The sequence below is a fragment of the Folsomia candida genome, unplaced genomic scaffold (genome assembly GCF_002217175.1).
Source record: "Folsomia candida strain VU population unplaced genomic scaffold, ASM221717v1 Fcan01_Sc002, whole genome shotgun sequence".
Classification (NCBI taxonomy): Eukaryota; Metazoa; Arthropoda; class Collembola; order Entomobryomorpha; family Isotomidae; genus Folsomia; species Folsomia candida.
In genome coordinates, this window is record NW_019091194.1 from 15,484,421 (window position 1) to 15,508,113 (window position 23,693).

The following is a 23,693-nucleotide window of genomic DNA, read 5'->3' on the forward strand; positions in this document are numbered from 1 at the left end:
AGGATTTTATAGTAAAATCAAGGTTTGCTATCCCAAACAATTTAGCTGTATCTGGATGTTTTTGTCCATTTCCTGGTAATTTTGTCGCTCTTGGAGCACACCATTAATAATTTTGCTCATGCCCAACTTATGTATGGATGAGTAATCTCTTTTACGATAACACTGCAGGAGTATACGTATTTCGCCCCTTGCCTCAAGAAAATCAAGCAACTTTGTTGTTTTTTCATTAGTTTCGCAATCAACACGTTCTGTCCCACCGGATGTGTGAAATACAATTTATGTTTCACTTGACGTATGCAAAATAGCGGTCTCGCGACTCCACCAGCATACAAGATGTAATATGTATTCACAAAGCAGAGCTTCCACTACACGCTACATATAAATTTTCTTGTACTATTGTTACACATACAGAATTTTAGCAGATGGTTCAGATGACTTTCACTTATGTTTCTCGGTAGTAAATATGCATGCACATCCGTGTGTTCATATGCGTAGCTATAAGACGATGCAGTAATCGTAGCAAGAAACTCAATGAATTTTACTCGACGAGTTCACGTCCACAAAAGTTCTCATCCTCGCCTCGCCTTCTTCAGTACAACATCATGTTGCTGAGTTGGTGTAAACAGCATGCAACTATTATTCTCGTTCCATTACGTGATGCTGTGTTTGTTTGTCATGTCTCTCTCTCGGAAGTCACTCCAATTTCGAATTCAGAATCTCGAATGCAACACGGTGAATTTGTATGCTTGAACGTGTTTTGTTGCATGACCGCGACACGTGGAATGCCTGCAAGAAGGCGATCAGTGCGGAATAAAAAAATCTGTGCAGTCCGTACTTTCTTTTTTTTACCTTGCGTGCATACATTCAGTCACTGTTGATCGTCTTCATGTGTGTGCATGTATCCAACAGTAAATAAGGAAACATTTCTGACTCTGTAAATACTAATCAAGTCAAAGTAGAAATGCATTTCTAGGTTTCATTCGCACAATATAACCCTTCCTCAAGTGAGCGACCATGCTAGACAAGGGATTTCATGGCGTATGTATCTATGGGCATAGACAAAACTGATAATAGTCCTCCGTGAGGTGAAAGTATTCTTAAAAACAAAGTTGGATGTGCGCGCAGTGGACACAAGTTGAAGATTCTGCTGCGGAGGAAATGAATTTGGAGGAGGTAGACCGGACTGTCGAGGCTTCATCGTCAAGTCAGTGCACGAACTCGTACTCCCAAATGCGCCCATATACCCGTGACATAAAAGAAAAGATTTTCGGTGGAAACTGCCCAACAGGCAACAACGTTGCAGGTCTTGTTTTGCAATCCAAGATGTCGTCATTTCCTGGGATCCGACAAAGATTTTAAGCGCTCCATACGCCCATACAAACCTCAATTAGGTGCATATGTCAGATTAAATAAACTAGAAACCATTGTTGTATTTATGAAAATGTCCCAAAGTGAAAGTAGACGTTCCTCTACATGACATTTGTTATTTAACTATAAATAATATGTACGAACACAAATAACCATCCATGTTTGGAACTCCTTGGGTTACATCTGATTAATCACTGGGTTTACCATTGTTGTAAATTTTCTACAAATAATCTGTAAGTATATACATGCAACACTGGTTCCATGTTCCAATTCCAAGTGAAGATAAAGTACAACTACGACTTTCTGCACAAGGAGCGCTACAAGTTCAGCTTTTCATAACAAACAAACTACAAATAGAGCCAAATAGGACGAGAGCAAAAGAAAGCAGGAATTGTTATGATGATGAATCATGTAGATAACGGCCTAGAAAAGTTTCGGGAAATTGATGAGATGTGAATGTGGTTCTTTTCATAGAAAAGTTCAAACTTGAGCATAATTCAAACTTCTCATTCATGAGGATGCGACTTTATGCACGTTGTTGTTATTATTTTCTTGCTTTTGCTTTCACTCCTCCGAGGCAATAAGATGAGTCGTCCTGACAGACTGTGGCAAGTTGTTTGATTTTGTAGATGCGATGAAAGATATGCATTAGACACGGACCACGAAGCCCATTGACATTTGACATGGTTCGCAGCATTATGAACATTATTACATGAAATACAAATCATAAAATATGTTTATCTCTCCAAAAGTTGTGCTATCAATCTTGCCTCTTATATCCAAGTAGCTATTATTTCCAGATATTCTGCATTCCTGTTGGGATTCGTACAGTTTTAAACTTTAGTTCAAGTTTTATCCAAAATAACCTTCAATAATCATTATGCTATGCTTATTTATTTATGTAATTTTGTGCACTGACTTGAGTTCATTCCTTATCGTATTTTACATTTAAGTTACCCATGTAACTTCATTTGAGTAATTGTGTACGAGTTCATTTCCTTTAATCTCTATTGTGACTAATAAGTTGAACCCGAGTTCTAAGTATTCTTATTTTACCTTGACAGTAACTTTCCAGAAGGTCTAATTTTACATACTTAATTGCTCATTTACTTACCATAGGTTATAAATACAAGTTACATATTTTTCCTCGTTGTCATTCTGCTTACACAATTTGTCCAAGTCAGTCAGGTCACGTCAGTCTATTTTCCTAATCTCAATTTGCCTCAATTTGTATGAATTTAATAACTTGTATAAACTGACTACAATCAAGTACTTCACATTGCCATCTTATTTCTCACCGATCCACACACATATTTGCACACATTTCAATACCCATAATCAGGGAACACTCATTTTTATCACTCACACAAACCCCCTGCTCGTTGGGAGCCGTCATCCCCAACAATTCCTCTTATGGCTACATGTTTCCCTTCCAAGCAAGCAATTGAGTGCTTATCTTTTTTTTCGCATACGCGTCGTTTCTTTTAATTCTTTTTTTGGTGGAAAATATTTTGAATGACCGTAAGAAAGAAAATTGCGACGCAAAATTGTAAATCAACTTGGTCCAAACTATTATTTACTGTCCACCCTATAGCAAAGTATTTTTATATTTATGTATTACAGCTCACTCTGCTTCTAGTTTAAAGAAGTTTCACGTAGAGTTTTGCAGCGGTCTAGAATAAATTGCGGCTACATTGGCGTGGTTCCACTCCACAAAAGAATACTATTAAGAGCTCCTTTGTTGAAATATCATTGTCAGCTTATCGTAGTGGTTGTGCAAAGCGTTTTTGTGAAATTGAATCAGTTTTGATCGACAACGCATGGTTCACTAACTCCAAAACATTTATTATTTGAGGAACGCACGACTGGTTGATATAATGCGTACATGTCAACGTATATCTATGTACATATGTTCAGAGTTACAAAAAATGACCTACTTACTTTTACCACTAGAATGTCCTTCTACTTTTACGATTTACAAGGATTTATTGTTGAAATGCAATTGACTAATGATGCAGATACTTCCAATCAATTTAAAATAAGACCATGGTTCTCGCAAATGTGAATCGCATAAAGTTTGCAAACTGTAATGGAACCTTTGTTTCGTGGAACTTTTGTCTATGTGCGCATATCGTCGGTGGGCATTCTTGTACGGTTTGTATAAGAGAAAGGGTGGCATGGGGAAATGTGACCCCTTTCCTTTCTCTGACTGACTTTGACTGCTGATGACTTTTGGGACTGGGAGAATCTGCATAACTATTGCTTCGGCTAACAACCCCTCTAAATGTAAATGTGCAAGTTGTGCACATAACACTGAAGCGAAGCCATTCCATCGTCTCCATTGTTCTACACTGAACACAAAATTACATATTTAAACATTTTGGCCATCACAACCAAACCCACGATCCGCGCTGGGACATCAGAATTCCTTTATTATGCGAGGACAATTTGCTTATAATGGCATCCTGCTGGAATTTGGATTTAGCAAATCCAGCAAAATTCAGGAAGAGATGAAAACTAAATTGGATCAGCGGATGTATTCCTGGTGCAATGGGGAATAGGATGATGATGAGACGCATATTATTACAGCATAATATTGGTCAGTCTTAACACAGCATAAATTACAACTTAAACTTCTTGGTAGCCCAACGAATGGACTCCTGATGTACAATTCGACAGTGTGACTAGGAATTTTTTTGAGTTAACAATATGCTACGCCTACACGAAGACATTTTTAGCTTATTTGGGATTGATTGGACAAAATTTGCTTGAATTTGGGTTTATGGTTATGGTTGGTGAAAGTTGTGTTTAAGGAATTGTGATGCGGCTGCAGAAAGTATCAACGGATATGGTTCAAAACCTGTGCACCATCCGCTCCATCACAGTCACAGTTCAAAACAGAACTTTTAATAGGGCAACATTTTGATATATACAGTGTTCCAATAATGCATACATACACATTATTCCCAGCATACAAAGGTTATTTGCTTAGATAATGATGTGATGCGCCAATTTAATTGGGTTCATTTCTGGTGATTGCGAATTCCTTTGGGATTTTGAACATGAATTGGATGCATGCAGGTTGAACTAACTGTATGAGTAAATGTATGTATGTATGTTTATTTTACTAAATACATACATCCTCCTGCATACTACTCATCTCTAGCTGTTCTGGGAAGAGAGTTCGTGAATGTAGCTCTGTTTCCAACTGCTAGGGAATCACTTTGAACTGAGGGGAAGACGACTGGAATTTATTACAAAGAAAAGCTGACGAGTGGTCGGAGTAGCCTTTGTGTTGAGGCGAGAGTAAATTATTTAACGTCAGATTACACTTTCATCCATGGAGAAAGTTGTTTCCCTTTTCATTTGAATTTGCGGTATCTCGGTGTGTTGCATGAATTAGCAAACTTAACACGGGGTTCACGGATGAGAATAATCTTGGTTTCACCGGAAACTCGAGTTTGTACATGGAAAAGTACATATTTGCACCAGAAAGGTTCAAGTTCTATACTAAATATCATAGAGACAAAATTTGCGGCCAACCCTGACAGTGATGAAAATTGGCGATTTTTCTACAAAATGATGAAGATTGACTGAATTCCGATTCTCGCCTTCTCATCATAATTTGTCATATCCCGTACTCAATTTCGTACATTTGTCACGGTTCACCAGAAGGGCTAAAATGGACTAAATGCTGGCAGGAATCTCACCCAGACTTTTATTTATTCTGCGTCCATCACATATTGTGTGAAATATCTCAGCCAAGTTTCTTCACACTCATGCTACTAGCTCTGCCTATGATCGTACGTATGTGGTGTTGGCGTGAAGTGAAGGTGGATCAAATCCAGTATAGGTCTCCTACATAACAATCCCATTTCGTGGTGTTGAAAAAAATCATCTCTCTGCTCTCCAGAGTCTTCTTCTTCGTCTCGGATCGTTCGTTGCTTTCTCTTCCGTTCTCTTTATTTTTGGGAAAGCTTCACGCTTCTCAAATACTGATGAAGATCGTGACAAAAGTCCAGACTCCTCTTCACCCGCAGTTGATTAAGTTATGAAGCCAATATCCCTCACCATTTGGTGATTTTGCTGATATTTCATTCTGCAACCGCTGCTGAGCTGACCAGACGCCGGACTCTATATCAATCTCGTCGGGCCTAAGAATATGGAACACTTTTTCTTAGCGAATTCTTCCAAATATTGAGTATCTCATTACTTTTTGTACTTAGCAGTCATTTCTGATAAATAATCTTGGACCTCAAAAATGTGGAGATTCATGAATGTGGAAAAGGATTGACTTGTTCAGTTTTGTTCTGTTGTCAACACAAATTCACAAAGGACGCAGTCAAAGAGAAACTCATGACCCGCTGGCCTTTCGATTTCGTCCAATATCCCGATTCTGAAGTGTCTGCACTGCCGTTCATTCAACTACTGGTCGGCCACACGGAATGAAAGGAATCGTGGAATTTCGCCTGACAAAAGGATGAGTTTATACAAAAGAAATTTTTGCAAGAACGGAAGCAGGAGTGCAGTTTAATGGTATTTATAATAGAGAGGTTTGTCGTTCGGGATGTATAGACGACATCAATTGGTTGGAAATGGACCAACATGAGAACTGGTCTGGTGCTTATCACCAGCAGCACGACTGGCTAAGTGAATGATGATTTGTGTGCCTGAGTTCTTTTATTCCTCATCTGCCGATTTAGAGAGAAAGGTCGTCGCCACCAGCGAAATGTTGAGATAAATGCCAAACATTTATCCACAAAAGAAATTGTACTTTGATAAAGACACACTCGTCCAAACCTAGGAAATCATTTTATTGGGATAAATTTTGCCGGCGCAATCTTGGTGGAAACTCAAATGTACAACACTCCGACCCGTTCATGTATTATATGATGTAATGGGATTCGTATAAAATTAGTTTTGGAAATCCTATTTCGTTACGCATTGTGTAGTTGTCGCACGTTGGAAGTTTGATCATTTTCTTGGTGCGTAGATGGGATTTTGTTGGCTTAATTTAATCATGTACATTCATTGGGTTGTTATTACCTTTGTGGTTTGGCTTGACATGTTGCGAGGTTGGCTGTTTCCACACCCTGCTCGCCTTTCTTACCAATGTGACACTTGTTCTTTCTATCTTTTTGACTTTTCCTCGAATCCGACACAAGGCTTGTATTCATCATCCCATAATCTCATTACGGTTGGAGACGAAAGTTTTTCTCTGCTCCCTTTGAGGAGTCTCTATTCTTCCGTGTATTGGACAATGTATATAATGCATAACACACAATGTACATTGGTCTTACCTTCTAATAGGATTTCGTTTTGGGTTGCCAGCATCTGTGTTCTTTTTTTATAAATATACGATCGAAGAGTATGATCGTATCTGTATATACATGTAATTACAATGTTATATAATATATGGCAAAACTGACTGAGAATTGTTTGAAATGCATTGTTACATGAGATTTTTTTCCAATTTTACAGGTACATCATTCATCCCAACGGGTCCCTGACCATTACTCACGTGGAAGAGAGAGACGAAGGGGTCTACAAGTGCCTGGGAAATTCTCTCTCTTTTCCAGAAGAGGAGCCACAGATTTATTCCTGCTCCTTAAGACTAGCATGTAAATAATTCATTCATCTTCTCCTTCCATTCTGAAAGCTTTTGTTCTCTCAGTTTGCTTTTAGGATTTACTTGCTTCAAATATCTGCAAATCGATAGCTTATAGCACGAAGACAATTCATTTTTACTCGGCCTTACGTCAACAAATCAATCTCTTATTGCACCACTTTCCTTAAAAACATCTCTGTCCATGCAAACACTCGTTTTATTTCCTTCCCGTCTGTCAGATTTGGCCCGAACAACTTTCACCTTTGCTGCTTGTCGTCAATAAGTCGTTTTATAAGCTTCGTTATGTTCGAAAGTGGGGAAAGTTGTTACTCTGGCTGGATTTTTATAAGTTGTGTGCCCAATTTTCTTGGAAGTATATACCGTCTCTTGGGACATTTTCATCTAAACTTATTTTTATTCTTCTTGACTTCTTTTTCCTCGCAGATCTTCAACAACTAAGCAGCAACTACTCGTTTGACCCTCCTCCATTAATCTCCAATAATAAATTGGCAGTGCCGGAAAACGGGTTTCTGCAAATAAATTGTGATGAGCCCGCGGGACTGCCTACGCCAAGGTTAGACTTATTTTTTTATGTATACGTCTCCACCGATATGTATTTCTACAAATATATAAAAATATAAATAGGACTTGGTGGGAAGGTCCCGATGGGAAAGTCGTCCTGTCAGAAACTTCAACGTTTAGTCAGAGTTCCAACACTCTCACCCTTCGCAACGTCAACTTGAATGCAACTGGAAATTTGTACACATGTGTGGCAGAGAATCTTGAAGGAATAACTCGAGCATCGTTTGAACTCATTGTTACGCGTAAGTATTTTCTGACAAGTGGTCATCTTCTTACGACGAGGCCTTTTCTTTTAAAAAAGTTTCGTCCATGAGAATAGCCTCCTGAGAAGTGTGGGCGTTGTGCCGCACCATTCTCATAATTTCCAACCATTTCACTTTTGTCCACTAAATTCTGAATTATTTCGAATTAGGGCCAGAGTCAAGGTGGGTGATAAAACTGCAGGGGTACGATGGCAAGAAGGGGAATATATTGTAGCATATAGCATAACGACCACAGATTGAAGGTTTCATGATCAGCTTCATTTGAGACCAAGGATTTTCTAAATAGCTGTTTCACCAAATCGAGAAAGTGAAAATAATCGGACTTGTGTTTCCCCTGCCTGCCTAAACCTTGCATGTCCGTCGTCCTTCGTATGTCATACGCTTTTTCCCCTTCAGAGATTTCGTCTGTCCCCAACTTCCCCTCCTGCCATTAAACGTCACGACTTGGCCAGTTTCCTACTTTCTCCATACATATCTCTGATTTTATTTTCATATCAGATGGTCATAAGCCAATAAAATGTCCAGATGATTCAGAACATCTTTCCAACCTGTCGTACGAATTTTGCCGTTTGTATATACACCCTCTCGCCACACCCCCGTCACGTTTTCATCCATCAGGTTTAGGGAGATAAGAGAACGAGAGAGAGAGAAAGTCATCCACTTTATATTGATCAATCCAAGCAGAGAGATCAGATTTAAAGATTTTGTGTGTGAAAGAACAAAGAAGCCAAGCTGTGCACCTTTAGACCCATTCCTTCCTCAGCCGAAGAAGGGGTGGGTGGGAAGGCGGTGGCGGTGAGGGAGTTGAGATGGACAAAGAAAGAAGTATGATATTTGCCCTTTGAAGAGTGAGCGTGAATAGCAAACTCTGACTGGCGCATATTAAAAAGAAAAGTAAAAGGGGGAGAAGGAGAGATGATAATAAAAATAAATTGTTTGGAATTTGAATTCAGCCCCACCCACCATTTTCGGCCACCCATCAGCCACAACCGCCACGGAGGGGGAGACGACCTTCTTCGTATGTCAGTTTCGTGGGGCAGAGTATCCTGTGAGCCACATCCGGTGGATGAAGAATCGAATACTGATTCACCATGTTCCAGCAGCAACACCTGGTCGGAGAAATCTCGGCCATCATCAGAACCCCATCGCTTTGGGAGTCAGCAGTCCTCATGAGGAGGCGCAATTCTCGCAGCGAGCTTTTCTCTTTCCTGAGAATGGGACTTTAAAAATTGAGTCCGTTCAATTGAACGATGCTGGAGATTATACTTGCGAAGTAATCACTGATGGGCATCCGCCAGTAGAGTCTCGTCCAGCACAGCTCTTCGTGACAGGTATTTATAATGACCACCTAAAATGACAGGCGAGTTTACCGTTTATGTAAAACAGTTACATTTTCCGAGTCCGAATTTAGTTCTGATTTTTATGTAGTATTTAAGGTAGTGCATCACTACTTTACATTTTGAGATCCACTACAATGAGCATGTTTTTAATTTTGATGATTTGTCATCGTCTTGACACAATAGGATGAATCATAATTTAACTATTTGCGCAGAGATGCTGAAATTCACACCGAAACCTATCGACCGGAAACTTGAGCTGGGCACAAACTCTAAATTGCACTGCCGAGCAAAAGGGAGCACTCCACCAGTGATAAAATGGGTTAAGGTGAGCATATTGATAGTTCCCCACTCAATTTATTGATACTTGTACCCTTGACCCCAACACATCGTGATCTTTTAGTGATAAGCGATGCTTGTTTTGCGACAATTAACGAATTGTATGCCCCCTATACACAAAAGTTGTCTGTGCTATGTAAAATGTTTGTGTTTTGAAAGTTTGGTTTGAACGATTTCTAGGAAGGACAACCTTTATTCCAATGGCCGAGCCATGTTCTGGACCAAAATGGAACTCTTCATTTCCTGGAAGTGAAAGCAACGGACAGAGGCGTCTACACGTGCGTGTTTCTCAAAATTATCAACTTTAATTAAAATAATGTTTAATAGAACCCGGCTAACATTACTGGATATTTTGAACATATTTAGGTGCGTGGCGACGTCCAGCACTCAAGGGATTATCAACTCTACGATATATGTGGATGTCATTGGTATGAGAATTTGTTTAATTTAGTTAGTCTCAGTCAAAACCATAATTAAGTTATTACGTTATCTACGACCGGAGAAAGCGAGAAAGAGTTGCGAATTAGGATCTAATGACAGACTTTGAACATTTGTGGTTCACGCTCCGATTCAGACTTATTGTAGAGTCGCGTTGTAATGCGTATTAGTCGATTGGGAATTCCTTTGGTGAACAAATCATAATTAATATCCGTCCGTACCTCGTATATTCATGTAAATATGTGTTCCATCTCTTGACGCATTTCATATTGCGTGCTATTCCATTATTAGTATCGTAGGATCGAAATTTGTCTGTCTTCATTATTCAGGCTCCGTTGTGTAGAGAATCCTTTCACGAAATGGGTTTCTACGCTAATGAAAAGCAAAATGATTTACTGAAGCCAACTCGTTCATTTTGATAATGTAGTTTAATGTCGGGCCAGTCGTACAATTTAAAAGTTGCATTTACTAACTGTGAACACCGAGTGTGGATCCATATTTTATTTGAATAATTTACTGAACCTTTCCGGAAAAACGTTATCTATTTATTTGTCTTGCAGTTTCTCCCAAATTTTCTGTTTTACCAAAAAATCCGACTGAAGTAACCGAAGGACAGTCATTCACGATTCACTGTGCAGCATTCGGGGACCCAAGCCCAACAATTTCCTATGATCACCGACCATCGAACAATTTGATCAATGGCTTTGATCGTAACAGGTAAGAGAAATCACTGAGAATAAGTGGATGAATATTCCGAAAACTATTTCAGACGATGTGGTGACTGCTACATTTTATTTCCAGGTTCCGAGTCATGGAAAATGGGTCATTACTCGTAACAGAGGTTATGAAAGAGGATGATGGCTTTATGGGATGCACCGCAGGAAATTCTGGTGGATTCCGAAGAGAGGAAGTTCGCCTCATTGTTGTTAAAAGTAGGTCTTGAACGACTCAAAGTTTAGCATCATTTGTGCTAAATCCAGCTCCAAAGTCGCCATTGAATAGCTTAATTGCCTAAACTTTCGCCACAACTTGTTCTCTCCCTACTTTGCCAACCAACATGCAGCAGCATCAACCAATAGATGCATATATACATATTTAGTCCTTCTGACTCCTTGCTGTATGATAAGCGTTTACTCACTATTTTAATCGTGAACATAGATTGGTGATCGCAAATAATTAACTTATCTAGCGTCACTTTAACACTAAAATGAGGTACGAGTTTGCACCCTCAGTTTGACTATAAAATAAATATCACTTCTAGGCAATGATCACTACTACTCCTCTGAGTCACTGGATGATACTGTGATGACACGCACAATTTCCATCACCTTGAGTGTAGCAGGTAAGTATTTAGTATTTTTGTCCTTTGTGCATATCTGTAGCATAATACTTATTATGTAACAAATATAATACGTATACCTTTTTATTTTTTTGCAGCTGGATACATGTTGCTTGTTGTGGGGCTTATGATGTGGTGCAGGCAAGTCGAATTAACTATAATCAACTGCATTCCTATTCCTGATAACGTAAATTATGTATTAATACAAAATTTCTGAATATTAATTAGCCTTTATTCTCTGTGGTGTAGATATAGACAACTCAGGAGAAAGCAAGCATACTTAGCAGAAGGTAAGAGAAACTTATTCTTGAGGAAATGATGGAATTCTTAATTTATATTAATCACCATTGTGTACGCAGTTCGGAAAGAGACCGGCGATGCAGAAATGAAGGACAACGTCAACAATTCAATTTGCAATGTAAACGGAAATGGACCTCATCACCTACTTCCAAATGGACACGTAGTAAAAACAGAGAGTTGCAGGTTAAAATTTCCCTTCTATCCATGCATTTTCTGGTATAAAATTAGGGTAGAATCGATATTAATCGAGCTTGTCCCAATTTTCTGAGTAATTATTAACTTGCTAGACTTGCTTGTTCTCTGATGCAGCAGGGAAGAGTAATTAATCAAAATTGAATTGTCCTTGCAGAGAGAGTGTGAAAAGTGATGGTGAGACGGCAAAGTCATCTCACAGTTCTACCGTGGGAGGAGGAACCAAAACTGCGTCAGTCACTGCTTCAATTACGAGTCATAAATCTGCTTATTCGCAAAGCTCCAAAAGATCTGCGGCCAGTTCCACCTGGGTAAAACACATTATAAATGCTAATTAAATGTATAGGAATGATCAAACATGACAAAATGTATTAAAGTATGCAACGATATTTAATTCATCAAAATATTATCCAACCCAACATCAAAACTCAAATCGCAAGAGGATAATTACTCTAAACAATACATAAAACCAACGACAATATGTATGTAATTATTCAAGTCAACAAGTACAACGATCTAATTATGTAGCAGGATGCCATTGAATTGCCAATTTCTTGTACTTTTTGTCAACTTTCTTCTTGTTGACTTCAACCCGAACGACCTTCTTTTCCAATCCGATTGGAGTCTTCACGATTTGAAGCAAATGTTGGGTGTTCCACTGGAAGGCGTAATTGGCGATGTCGTCCCATGTGTCGTCGTAATGTTCGTATTTCTGTACTCCCGAGCGGATTGGAATACCTTGGAAATTCATATCGAGCATGTTCTCAACTTGAACAATCACATGCCCAATCATCTCTACCTCTCTCGCCTCGGTCTCGAACTCTTCAAACGATCCGGCTGTGGTTTGGAAGAATTCGTAGATGCTGTTATCATCTATTGTCACTCCGTCTACGGTGAGGGCCGTTTTTTTGAGAACAGAGTGACTGCTTGAGGCCTTGGTTTTTGAACTACCAGGAGTGGCTCGGAATCTATAAAGGATGCAGACAGTCCCATCAGATGGTGGTTTGTGGGCGAAATACACGTAGGGACGCTGATTGTTAAAATTCACAGGCTTCAATTTTGATACAGTTTGGTTAGTGGGGCGTGCCGCTCCTGATGAGAATACATTCTTGTTCAGTTCCAAATGCAGCCTGTTCATTTCCAAATTTGCTTTCAAAGTGTGAATCCACTTGTTGAGTAATTCGATGTCAAACTGTCGGTCAGGAATTGAGTTGTGTAGTAGTACGAGTTGTGACAGAGTCAACTAAACACAAAAATTAACGAAACATTAATGCATTTTATAGTATATCATGAAAACCGATTAACTTACCGAAACAGTGTGATATCTCTCCTCGGATTTGTCTTTGGAATCCCTCCATTCTTGCTCAATCACGAATAAGGCGTCCGGTTTCCTGGCAAGGTAATCGGCCAGTCTCGATCTCCTGGACTTCTCCTTCCTCGGATTTTTAGATCTTGCTTGCGATTTAATAAACTCGTTGATGTTGTTGTTGGTTCGTATGACACCGATGCGAGGCCACAGCACCAGTAGCACCACTTCGTTCGTGTTCATGATGTCTCTGACAATAAGGGTTTGTCGATTCAAAAGGCTGTGCTCATCACATGCATAAGTGGGGTTATTAGCATGTCCCTGCAATTAATAAATATAAATTAGCAACTACGGATAAATGAATAAATATTCAGTACTATATCTTACTTGGACAACATTCCAGCAATCAACCGATGTACATTTAGTTGCTGCTCTCGACCACGCAAATTTATTATCTGGCTTAATTTTTGCGAAAAGACGCCCATTCTCCCACTTTACTCCCACCAGCTTGTCCTTGTGGGTAATGTTAATGTTGTTGGGGTTGGCTGCTTTCCATGGATCACTGTGATTGGTTTTCCACATTTTCCACTCTTGCATCATGTTCTGAAATTGAGGTGACGACTCCAAATTGTTCCACGCCACGCCCTTCATCTCCTCCGGATGCTGCGCCTTGAGTTCTTCAAGAACGTGTTTGCAAATAGAGCCCAATAGAGTCCGAGGGGGGTTAGATTTTTCTGGAGGAGGGGCTGATGAAGCTACATTGTCTAACTGGACAGTTGTTGGGGATGCTACAAAATAGAGATGTTTTCAATTATCTTACTCAAACAATTATATGCATAAAACATTTACCAGTTATGACCACCGTACCTCTTGTAAGCTCAAATGTCTCACCCTCCGATGTAACCATAAAAAATTCTGCACCAGATAAGCTCTGGTTTTCCGGGACGGACAACAAAACTTTTGTTCGTTTTGGATTGGGGGGAGATAATTCCAACTAAAAGGGATATGATGAACATTATTTTAATTACGAACGATAATTAATAACGATTATTTATTTACCTGCTCTTCTTGCTTCTGTTCAAATAAGTCCTCCTGGTCGTCCTCAGTATCACATTCTTCGAAATCAGTTTCGTCGTCGTCGTCGTCAGAAACAGTTAAATCCACAACCTCCGGGGATTTGTTCAGGGGACTTGATTGCTGGCCTTGGTAACTCATTGTCTGATAGTTTTAATTTCTTGACGGACAGAAAAACAAAACACGTCCGTGGTCTACTAAGTCCAAACGCTTTATGCTGAAATGAGTTGGTGGTTGTCAATTCGGTTGTTGGTCCAAAAATAAAACGACGCGATCAAGCGTGGTCACGCTGAACCTAGTTAGTGAGCAGAATACGCTCTGATAAGGACCCGTGAATTGAGTAGCGATAACGATGCAGGTGCTAATGAGAGCAAAATGCAAAGTGTATTCTAAACAATATAAACATTTTTAACGTATCACCAGGCCCAGCTGGAAAAAATCTCATTTCCGAGAGAAGATTTGCAATTTGTAATGCTCTTAGGTGAGTCCTCCTCCTTGTTCTGCTTCTTAATTAACCTTGTTCTTCATCGTTGGGGTCCAATTTGACTTTATTGATTTCCTCCTTTCCCGCAGGACATGGCGAGTTCGGTGAAGTCTTCCTGGCCAAGGGCAAATCCTTCAGGGAGGACGGAACTGAGGCGGAAGGAGAAGCTCTGGTGATGGTGAAAGCTCTTCAGACTCGAGATGAGACTGCACTATTCAAGTAATACTTTTGTGACAAGCTATACGACAAGTACAATAATAATACTAAGGACAAATCTGTAATATTAAATTTTAAATCAATTTTAATTCCAGTTTCAAAAGAGAGATTGACTTGTATTATAAATTAAATCATGAAAACGTCTCCAAACTTGTGAGACTTTGTCGAGAAAGTAAGATTTCGCTGGGTATTTATACTAATTTTTGTCACACATTTAATTCTCATGTCTTCTATTTTCAATTCCCACAGATGATCCACACTATATGATAATGGATTATAGCGACTGGGTAAGTGGATGGCGAAGACTTAAACGGTCGTTGATACTTTGAAACGAGATTAAAATTATTTTTTAAATTGCAGGGAGATCTCAAGCAGTTTTTACTTGCCACTCGACAGGACTGCATCCGTCCCTTGCCAGCACCGAAACCACCTCCGTTAACTGTTTCTCAAATTCTCCAAGTGATTTCTCAGGTATTTAAATTTGCAAGAATAATCATTCATGCTGCATGCATTTTCTCCTTAATAACAATTGTCATTAATTTTAAAGGTTGCTCTCGGAATGGAACACTTGTCAAACCATCGCTTTATCCATAAAGATCTCGCAACTCGCAATTGCTTAATATCCTCCGGTTTACGAATTAAAATTGGAAATCCTAGTCTGTGTAAGGACACATATTCTGCAGAGTACTTCACAGTTAGAAATCATGTAAGATTTACTATATCCTCATACAAACTGTAAGATTCAAATTCGAACCTAATCTCCGTTTCCCTTTGCACAGACAACCTCCATCAGATGGTTGCCTGCAGAAGCAGTTCTTGAAGACGATTTCTCCACTAAATCGGACGTTTGGAGTTTTGCTGTCTCTGTGTGGGAAACTATTCACCAGGCGGCGATGCCATTCTCAACCAAGACCAACGACCAAGTCGTAGCCGCACTAGAACGGAAAGAGTTGCGTTGGACCACTGCAGACATGGAAAACAAAGTTCCTGCTGGATTACATAAATTACTCACTCAGTGCTGGGATGCGTCGCCAAAAAATAGACCTAATTTTAGTGCAATTGTAATTCAGTTATCCGAAATTATCAAAGATGAGTTAAATTTTAGTAGCGGGCGTAAATAGCATGAGGCCCCCGTCGTCTCAGGAAAACGAAATAGCGTCATCCTCCTGAAATCAAATTCAGCTTCCAGCAACATTCATACATATATATTGTAAGATTTCCCATGCTGTAAAGTTTAGTGTACAAAATATGCGTAGATATGTAAAATAGTACGAAGAAACAACTGAAAACCGTCTAATTGTTAAAAACATTCGTCCATCGTGAAAATCTTAGTTTTAATACTAATCAAATTTTGATGCATTTTTATCAACCAACACATGACATCAATACGATTACATTATGTAATTCCTTATTGGCTGAATTTTTCTTTAAAATACTAAATATTCTGAGCATTAAATATTTTAACTTTCTTCTTAGACTTACATTTTATTATTGTTTTTAATATTTTAATTATTCTACAGTGATGAACGTGATATGTAATTTTATTTGACTAGATGATTACTCAACTGATGGAATATGCTTGATTGTTTTGGGTTAGTATTTTTATAGCGATTACCGTACCACATATATGTACAAATTAGTATGTATGCGTAATCATATTTTGAATGCTTTCTTTCTTTCATAATGAGGATGACATTTATTTGTGTGCTAATGTCTAACGAATTAGGTAACTACATACTTACATATATTAGGGCATTGTTGGAATGAGAAGCAGCTAAACAAAAGACTCATTAAAATACAAGCTATAACATGTTATGTACATAGCTCTGCAGATATGGCTTGGCTATTAACTTTCTCTATATAGAATATTTACTAAATACTAAAAAACTTATATAATAATCAAGAAATTGTGTATGTCAGGGCAGAGCACTTTTTGCAATTGAAGTTGTCTCGAGCCCCCGTCACTTTCTCTATGCAATTAGTCTGTAAGTCAAAAGAATATGACAATGACACGTCATTTCTTCTACTACTATGCAGTAAAATTAACGTTTTGTGCTTCCTCTAGATATTACTATTCAATGCATTGTGAAAGTATCAAAAATTGTTTTTATTTATAAAAAGATTCACTAAATTAAATACTTAAACATTTAAAATATACTTTAAACTTGAATAGTATTTAATTTTCGTAACAAAATTATTATATGTATAAATCTTAGATCTTAGAATTAAGCTAAGACATTATGAGTACTAAAGTATCCACATGGCCTAAATGTAGAGTAAGAACATTACCGTTTAGCTTTACAAAAAGCAAATGGAATCCATCCTTTGAAAATCTATGCAAACCTGTACATGCAAATGTACACACCTAAATACAAATATTTCGTGTCAAAATGTTGTAATAGGTCTAAGAATATTATACTTCATAATTATAATATACATAAATAGAAATAGAAATCAAAGCATTTTGATGGTCATGCGTGAAATTATTCTCTGGATAAATGTTTGGATCGACAAAAATGTTTGAAACTAAACTAATTTGAAGCGATATATATGTTGCAAATGCGAATACGTTAAACTTGCGTATTTATAATGAATCTGGATTCTGCCAAGTTTATAATAGTTTAGACCGTCATAAATTATTTGAATAAATTATTTGTTTGAATGAATCTAAAAATGTACTTGTCACAATTCAGTCAGTTTTCTAATAAACTATTTTTTGTCTTCAATATTAAGAAAATTTGAGTTTAATAAATCATAAAATTACATAAATTTCAAATTCACAGTGTATAACACTGAGGATATAAAGAGTATGTAAAGTATGACATATGTAAAATTTCAGTGCACTTAAAATGCCATTATTGCTTGAATAAGTATAAATAATGACGAAGCGTATGCAGTTTTTCAAGTTTTTATTTTATGGATTGCGATAAATATACAATCTTCAACATGATTAAAAACTATAAATCGTTACAGGATTTTAATACCGATAATAATGAGAAAATAAGGGTAACAATTCCAACATGAACTGAAGACGATCCACTGTCACCTGGTTTTCGATATGCAGTCATTCGATTGCCGTACATTTGCAAAAAGTCGAGAATGACACCGTTGGTCCAACCAAACCCAACAACGACTTCATACTCTCCACCTCCCCCAGCGCATCCAAGACAGGTCACATCATACTGGAAATATGTATCGAAGGACAAACATTTCACCAATAAGCCAATCTTCAAAAGTATTCAGTTATCATTATGTTATGCTCAAACCTTTTCAAACATTGTGTTGTTGTGAGTTAGATAAGCCAAATGGTTCGTTCTTGTCCACCGTTGAGCCAAATCGAATGCCAGTTCTTGTGCAGCTTGATTTCCAGAGTACTCGAATGCTTCGACGACCTAAGCGGACAGTTACGTAATTTAATGTTAGCAAATATGTAAGTTATGTTATTAGATCTAGATAAGATGGACAAGTTATTTATTTCAGGCCAAGACCATCGCAACTACTCAATTGTACTGGCACTTACATAACACAATCTGCCGCGATTGTGTTACTATTAAATGACTAAATCGACCAAAATATCCTCCGCATACTTTCCTCTCTTAAAATTATTATTAGTCAATAGTTGATTCACTAGATTACCATGTGATTAAGTGGGGCCCAACCATTGGGGAAGTCCCATTGTTGTCCGGTTTGAGCCATCGAGGAGGGAATTCCTCCAGGAAACGTTGTGGCTTTGGCGTCGTTGAAGTACTTCACTATTTTTGGGACTGCTGTCTCATTGTGGTGAGCCTTCACCCAAAGAGGGACAACGTTAGTTGCAAAGAATTCTTTGCGTAGATTTCCTCTGACGTAGTCATAATCGAACCAGGAACCCAATTCTTCGTCCCATAAGACATCGTGAATAGCTTGCTTCCAATCAGCCGCCTGCCTTGCATAATACGTTGCATTTCCAAGCGTGCAGTTGTCTGGAACCTACGCACGTTTATTTGACCGAATTAAATATGTATATAAATCTGCATGAGAATGTAATGGGTCGTTATAAGTATGAGAATCATTAATTGTATAACCAATTGACAAAACTCTTCAAGAATAATTGCGTTCCAATATAAAAATCCATTTAGATCAACAGGAATGATGTCACGCGTCTTGGTGTGAGACAAGTTGGCTGAAAAATTACTCTCGTTAATTGGTTGATAAATAAATGTTAGAAATTTGACATTTTGTCAAATATTATGGCTATTTATTTATAATAATGACCTTCAATTTCATTGTCTTCTGTAACAAACCACCTCGAAGAAAAGTCCCAACCGGATTCTGCAGAAAAGTTTTTTTATATTATAACATAACAGGAGATATGTAGTTGTTAAGCACCTGCTCCAGCTTTCAAGTTGGCGTACAAAATGTCCTTCTCGGTCTCATTAATGGTAAGTGGTTCAACCAGCTCAAAGTCTTTGCTGTAAAGGAAAATGTCCAAAATAGTCATCACGTCCACACTTATCACATAGAGGCCAGATCATTGCGAGAAGTGACAAAAGTTGACCCGTGAAATTTTATATTCTTTTGATCCTGGGATAAATGGAAAGTGTATACGGACGGACCTGTAAGACTCGGGGCGTGGACCCTTCCGGTCAACATTGTACCTCGCCATTTTGTAACTCTGCTGCCCACCAGGAAGTTGGAAAGTAACGGTTCTGTGTTCCATAAAAAACTGGAACTCTTCCTCCATTATGCGAATGTTATCTCTTATGAAAGTCAAATTTCCAGTGGCGTCAAAGTAATTTTTAACCATTCCAATAAAAAGTGGTGGCTGACTTCGCTCATAATAAATTCTACCACCATTCGGAATATAGCCCAATTTTCCAACCATCTCCACAAAATTCTCAATCATTCCACGCACGGTGGCCGTCATTTCAGAAACAATAAGGCCCTTCTGAATCCTAACATTTGGACAGCAAAGTTAGGAACTGGGTGCATATTTACCAATATAAGTGCAGAGTAGTACCAGTAAGAGTCCCAGTAGTAAAATTCCTTAAAGCGTCCTCCAGGAACGATAACTGGGTGTGAAACATAATGCATAGAGTAGCGATCGCTAGTACTAACATCTTCTTTAATTTGACGGCCAAGTTCTTCCCAAAATGAATGAAGTGTTTCAGCCCAACTTTTTAAGTCAGGGTCGGAAATATTGTTGAGGAAAACAGGGTTGTCTATCCAGTCACTAGGAGTCCAGGGCACAAATTCTGTTCCGTCCTCAAAATTGAGGGCAACAAAATCCCGGATCTGATCAATCAGTGTTTCGTTTCCGTGAACATCGCCCGAGAAACCAAGTGCCTCAAAATTAGATAGCACTTCTTGGGGAGGGTGTTTCATTGCGAGGTCGACGAAGGTTTTGTCGTCAACGAAGAGATGGTTGAGCTGGACCGTTTCAAGAAGGGGGCCTTGACAGTATATCGTACTATAAAATGTTACACATAATTTATTACGTCGGCATTTGAGTCATTTGCAATAAAGAATTCTACGTTTATCTTTGTTCTGCCATTGACAGACACTTTTTTCTTAATTTCTTTAAATAATCGCTTACCTGTTACAAGGTTCTTCAAATTCCTGTCCATGAGAAATCTTAAAGAATAAGCACACGTACAATATAAACCAATGCAAAATTATCAGTTTCATGATGCAAGCGATCTTGTCGTGATCCACAGAGAGAAAGATCAGATGCCAATTGAAGAATGCATGAGTTCACAAACACGTTAGTGGGTGATATTGTTCTGTTATCTGTATGTATGGGCGATGATAAGCGATTCAAATAACACTTCTGTGCATAACAAATCTTTACTTGATAAATTTTACACTGGTATTATTCTGATTTAAGTACTTAAATATTAAACACTTCCATTAATACTGGAAAACACTTGACTTTGCGGTTTGCACTGAACAATTCCTTGGTTTTAAATCAAGACATAAATATGTATGTGGTGTCAATCGTATGTAAGTGAAATAATATGTACGCCATTGATTGACGTCTCGTTATGAAACTCCATTGTTGTTCGAGTCTCTAGTCTAAACCTGAGCTGAATTCTTGATCGCTAAACAGACTTGGAAAATTAGTAGTAGTGTCGTCTATGCCTTCTTACAATTTCTACGTTGTACTTGTACTTAGGATGATTTATATCTTCATATTTTCGCTTAATGACACCACTGAACCCAACCGGATCTACTCTGTTCAAGGAAGATGCCAAGTAAGTATTGGTGAGTAGATATACAGATAATTAAAAAAAAATTGTTTCATAGGTTCAAAATATTCAATTAATTAAGTATGAGTGTTTTCGGAACCTGATAATCCCAAAATTTCTACTGCAAATATATTTATTAATAAATTAATAAAATTCTGTCAATGTTTATGCAGCAATAAATGCAGCCACTCAATTAAGATAAAACATTTTTTGTGTAATGAGAACAAATACGTGAAAATTTTATGGACAATCGTACGTATGTATGTATGCCCTCGTCAATTTTGTTTACTCGCCCCACAGTACATTATACTATTCCATAATGCAAATATCTGGCAAGTGAATGAACACGTATGTTCAATTTTAGCATATAAATAGCTAAGCAAAATGATAGTTAGATGCGGCAGCATTCCGAGAAAGAGTGCAAAAAATATTACACTTTCAAATTAAGCACACAGTTTTTAGCTACGAAACACTAGATTTAAACGTTCATCAATTATGTTTTTATTTCTGTTTATATTTTTTAATAACCAAATACACGCTTAATTGTTGATTTGGGTGGTAGAAGGAAAATTTGATGGTGAAGTGGGGAAACCTCTTATTTGATTCAAATAGCGTCTAATAGATAAGCCTCCCGAGATCATCATTCGGCCCCTGACAAGATTTTGCAAGGCATACTTTTATCAATTATCAGCTTCAATGCTGATTTTAAATATTTCTGCTTAGAATGCTACAGCTTGTTTCTTTTTCCGTCATCATTACAGCCAGCCTGCCTCCTCTGCTGAGATTCGGTCCATTCTTGATTTTCGATTCGGGCATTGATTAATTACTTTATACGTCGCAAGAAAAAGATCCAGGCAGTTGTGCTGCTTCCCTAATATATTCTTGACCAAGAAGATAAATGAACTCCAAAACGTAATCCGAAACTACTAAAATGAATTCTCTGCAATAAGCTTGATCTAAGGGTGAGGTCCAAGGTTGTTGAGTGCGTACATATTTATTTTGTGTACTTACCAATCCCAAGATTATTATGCACCAGAATATTTAGGAATAAATAAGTACTTTATTTGATCCACATTGCTTATGTTACGGGCTTCGGGATACATATTTATGTACATATATACGTCACAGAGCAAGTGGAAATTTCATGTCATTATCATTTTGTTGCTTGGGCGTGACCTTAAAATAGTTCCATTATGTTTCTCGACGCAAAAAGTACGTACGTATTGTAGTATTCAGTAAATATTTGTGCTCAAAATAGGAATTGCCTTGGACATCCTATAAGCCAAAAAATAAATAAGATTACTGAAAAATTTCGAGGTGAAGCCAAACAAAATGCGTCTATATAATTATCATAAATTTATTTATATTTCATTCACTGCGTTATGACTGCAATATAATTTATAGGCAGGAAAATTTATCAATCAGTTTTGTTTTCCTCCGAAACTTGTGGAAAATATTTTTTCCAAGCTTTTGTATGCATTGGAAATATTATTGTTTTATCCATTGTTTTTCTCAAGTTATGTGTGTATAAGTTAGCTCGATACTTATCAGGACCCAAGGGGTTGACTTGTAGAGTAAGAAATCAACTTCAGCCATCGCATTTATTCCACAAGCCATCCACACAAATACCCACCTCCGCTCCCTCCCAAGGTGACTGGCTGGACGTGGTACATACTTGACAGAAAGCGCATTACTTGGAGCGGAGAGAGTGACATGATTGCTGCGACAAGCCAAGCATAAAAAAGAGAATTGAATTCTCTTGGAAAGAGAAATCGGAAGGTTCTGAAATGTACAATTGAATTTTGACTTTTGACTCGCTTTTCCTTTCTCTCCCATTTTTACTCGTCGAATTGTTCTTCATTTCTTTTGATTCCATTTTAGCTAAATGTATTTAGGTCGCAGCTTCTGTAATGGGATTTTCCCACACTGGCAAACCTGAGTGAGCGTCAGGGTATAATTTATGCAGCTCGATTTAATGTTACGGTAAAAAGGGATGATGCAAAAAACTTGAAACTGAAGAATCTGCCTAATCAAGATGTTCAAGAATTTTCGAGGGATTATTTAGCCTGACACTTGATTCAACGGGAGAGAGAGCTATCGATTTCTCAAGTCTGAGACACTTCAAGTATTCCATTAAATCAGAGCTTTTCTAATTAATGACGATCAAGATTTTATTACAGGAAATTAAAAGGCATCCATCGCATCAGCTAAGTGCTTACTTACTACACTTACTGCACATTTCCAGCAAGTTTTAAGTAGTCGCCTCTTACATGCCGTCCATGATTAAGTGATTAAATTCAACATAAGTCCTCCTCTCGCATTCAAATTTCAAGTAATAATCCGCTTATAAAACTAAATAAATGGATTGTTCACGAGCACAAACACAAATAAGTAATTAGTTAAATATGTACTCTTAGAATTGCCGTAACCCAGTTTTGTGTGTTGTTGATTGTTGACATTTTACTCGAAAACGGAAGAATTTAATGTACCACTAAAAGAACTATGTAAATTAAAAACTAGAACCAACTTTTTAAGAAACGAGAGGCGTGCACTGATGTAAATATTTGACTAAATGATGGATGAATGCATGTAATAATTTAAGAATGTAGTTGTTCAGTCG

The 23,693-nt window shown here is 37.9% G+C and overlaps 2 protein-coding genes across 2 annotated transcripts in view; one reads left to right on the forward strand and one right to left on the reverse strand.

Annotated features, from left to right (window-relative positions):
• LOC110843499 (inactive tyrosine-protein kinase 7) overlaps positions 1–17,572 on the forward strand; it is a 45,624-nt gene extending 28,052 nt beyond the window's left edge. Inside the window, exons 6-26 of the mRNA XM_022089465.2 lie at positions 6,850–6,989; positions 7,421–7,550; positions 7,622–7,800; positions 8,775–9,152; positions 9,374–9,486; positions 9,678–9,775; positions 9,864–9,925; positions 10,496–10,652; positions 10,737–10,867; positions 11,197–11,277; positions 11,373–11,415; positions 11,524–11,564; positions 11,634–11,757; positions 11,924–12,077; positions 14,570–14,627; positions 14,720–14,849; positions 14,942–15,018; positions 15,096–15,133; positions 15,207–15,317; positions 15,394–15,552; positions 15,626–17,572. Of these exons, the coding sequence (XP_021945157.2) occupies positions 6,850–6,989; positions 7,421–7,550; positions 7,622–7,800; positions 8,775–9,152; positions 9,374–9,486; positions 9,678–9,775; positions 9,864–9,925; positions 10,496–10,652; positions 10,737–10,867; positions 11,197–11,277; positions 11,373–11,415; positions 11,524–11,564; positions 11,634–11,757; positions 11,924–12,077; positions 14,570–14,627; positions 14,720–14,849; positions 14,942–15,018; positions 15,096–15,133; positions 15,207–15,317; positions 15,394–15,552; positions 15,626–15,967 (2,746 nt within the window). The 3' untranslated portion in view covers positions 15,968–17,572. The remainder of the gene's footprint in view (positions 1–6,849; positions 6,990–7,420; positions 7,551–7,621; positions 7,801–8,774; positions 9,153–9,373; positions 9,487–9,677; positions 9,776–9,863; positions 9,926–10,495; positions 10,653–10,736; positions 10,868–11,196; positions 11,278–11,372; positions 11,416–11,523; positions 11,565–11,633; positions 11,758–11,923; positions 12,078–14,569; positions 14,628–14,719; positions 14,850–14,941; positions 15,019–15,095; positions 15,134–15,206; positions 15,318–15,393; positions 15,553–15,625) is intronic.
• Positions 17,573–17,738: 166 nt separating this feature from the next.
• On the reverse strand, positions 17,739–21,164 carry LOC110844413 (trehalase). Its single transcript, XM_022090606.2, has 9 exons — positions 20,422–21,164; positions 19,846–20,295; positions 19,442–19,780; positions 19,215–19,297; positions 19,101–19,157; positions 18,911–19,008; positions 18,483–18,815; positions 18,113–18,238; positions 17,739–18,028 (listed from the first exon to the last, which is right to left on the reverse strand). Exons 1-9 carry the CDS (start codon positions 20,511–20,513, stop codon positions 17,804–17,806), a joined length of 1,803 nt encoding a protein of 600 aa, XP_021946298.1. The 5' UTR covers positions 20,514–21,164; the 3' UTR covers positions 17,739–17,803.
• Between the last annotated feature and the right edge of the window lie 2,529 nt (positions 21,165–23,693).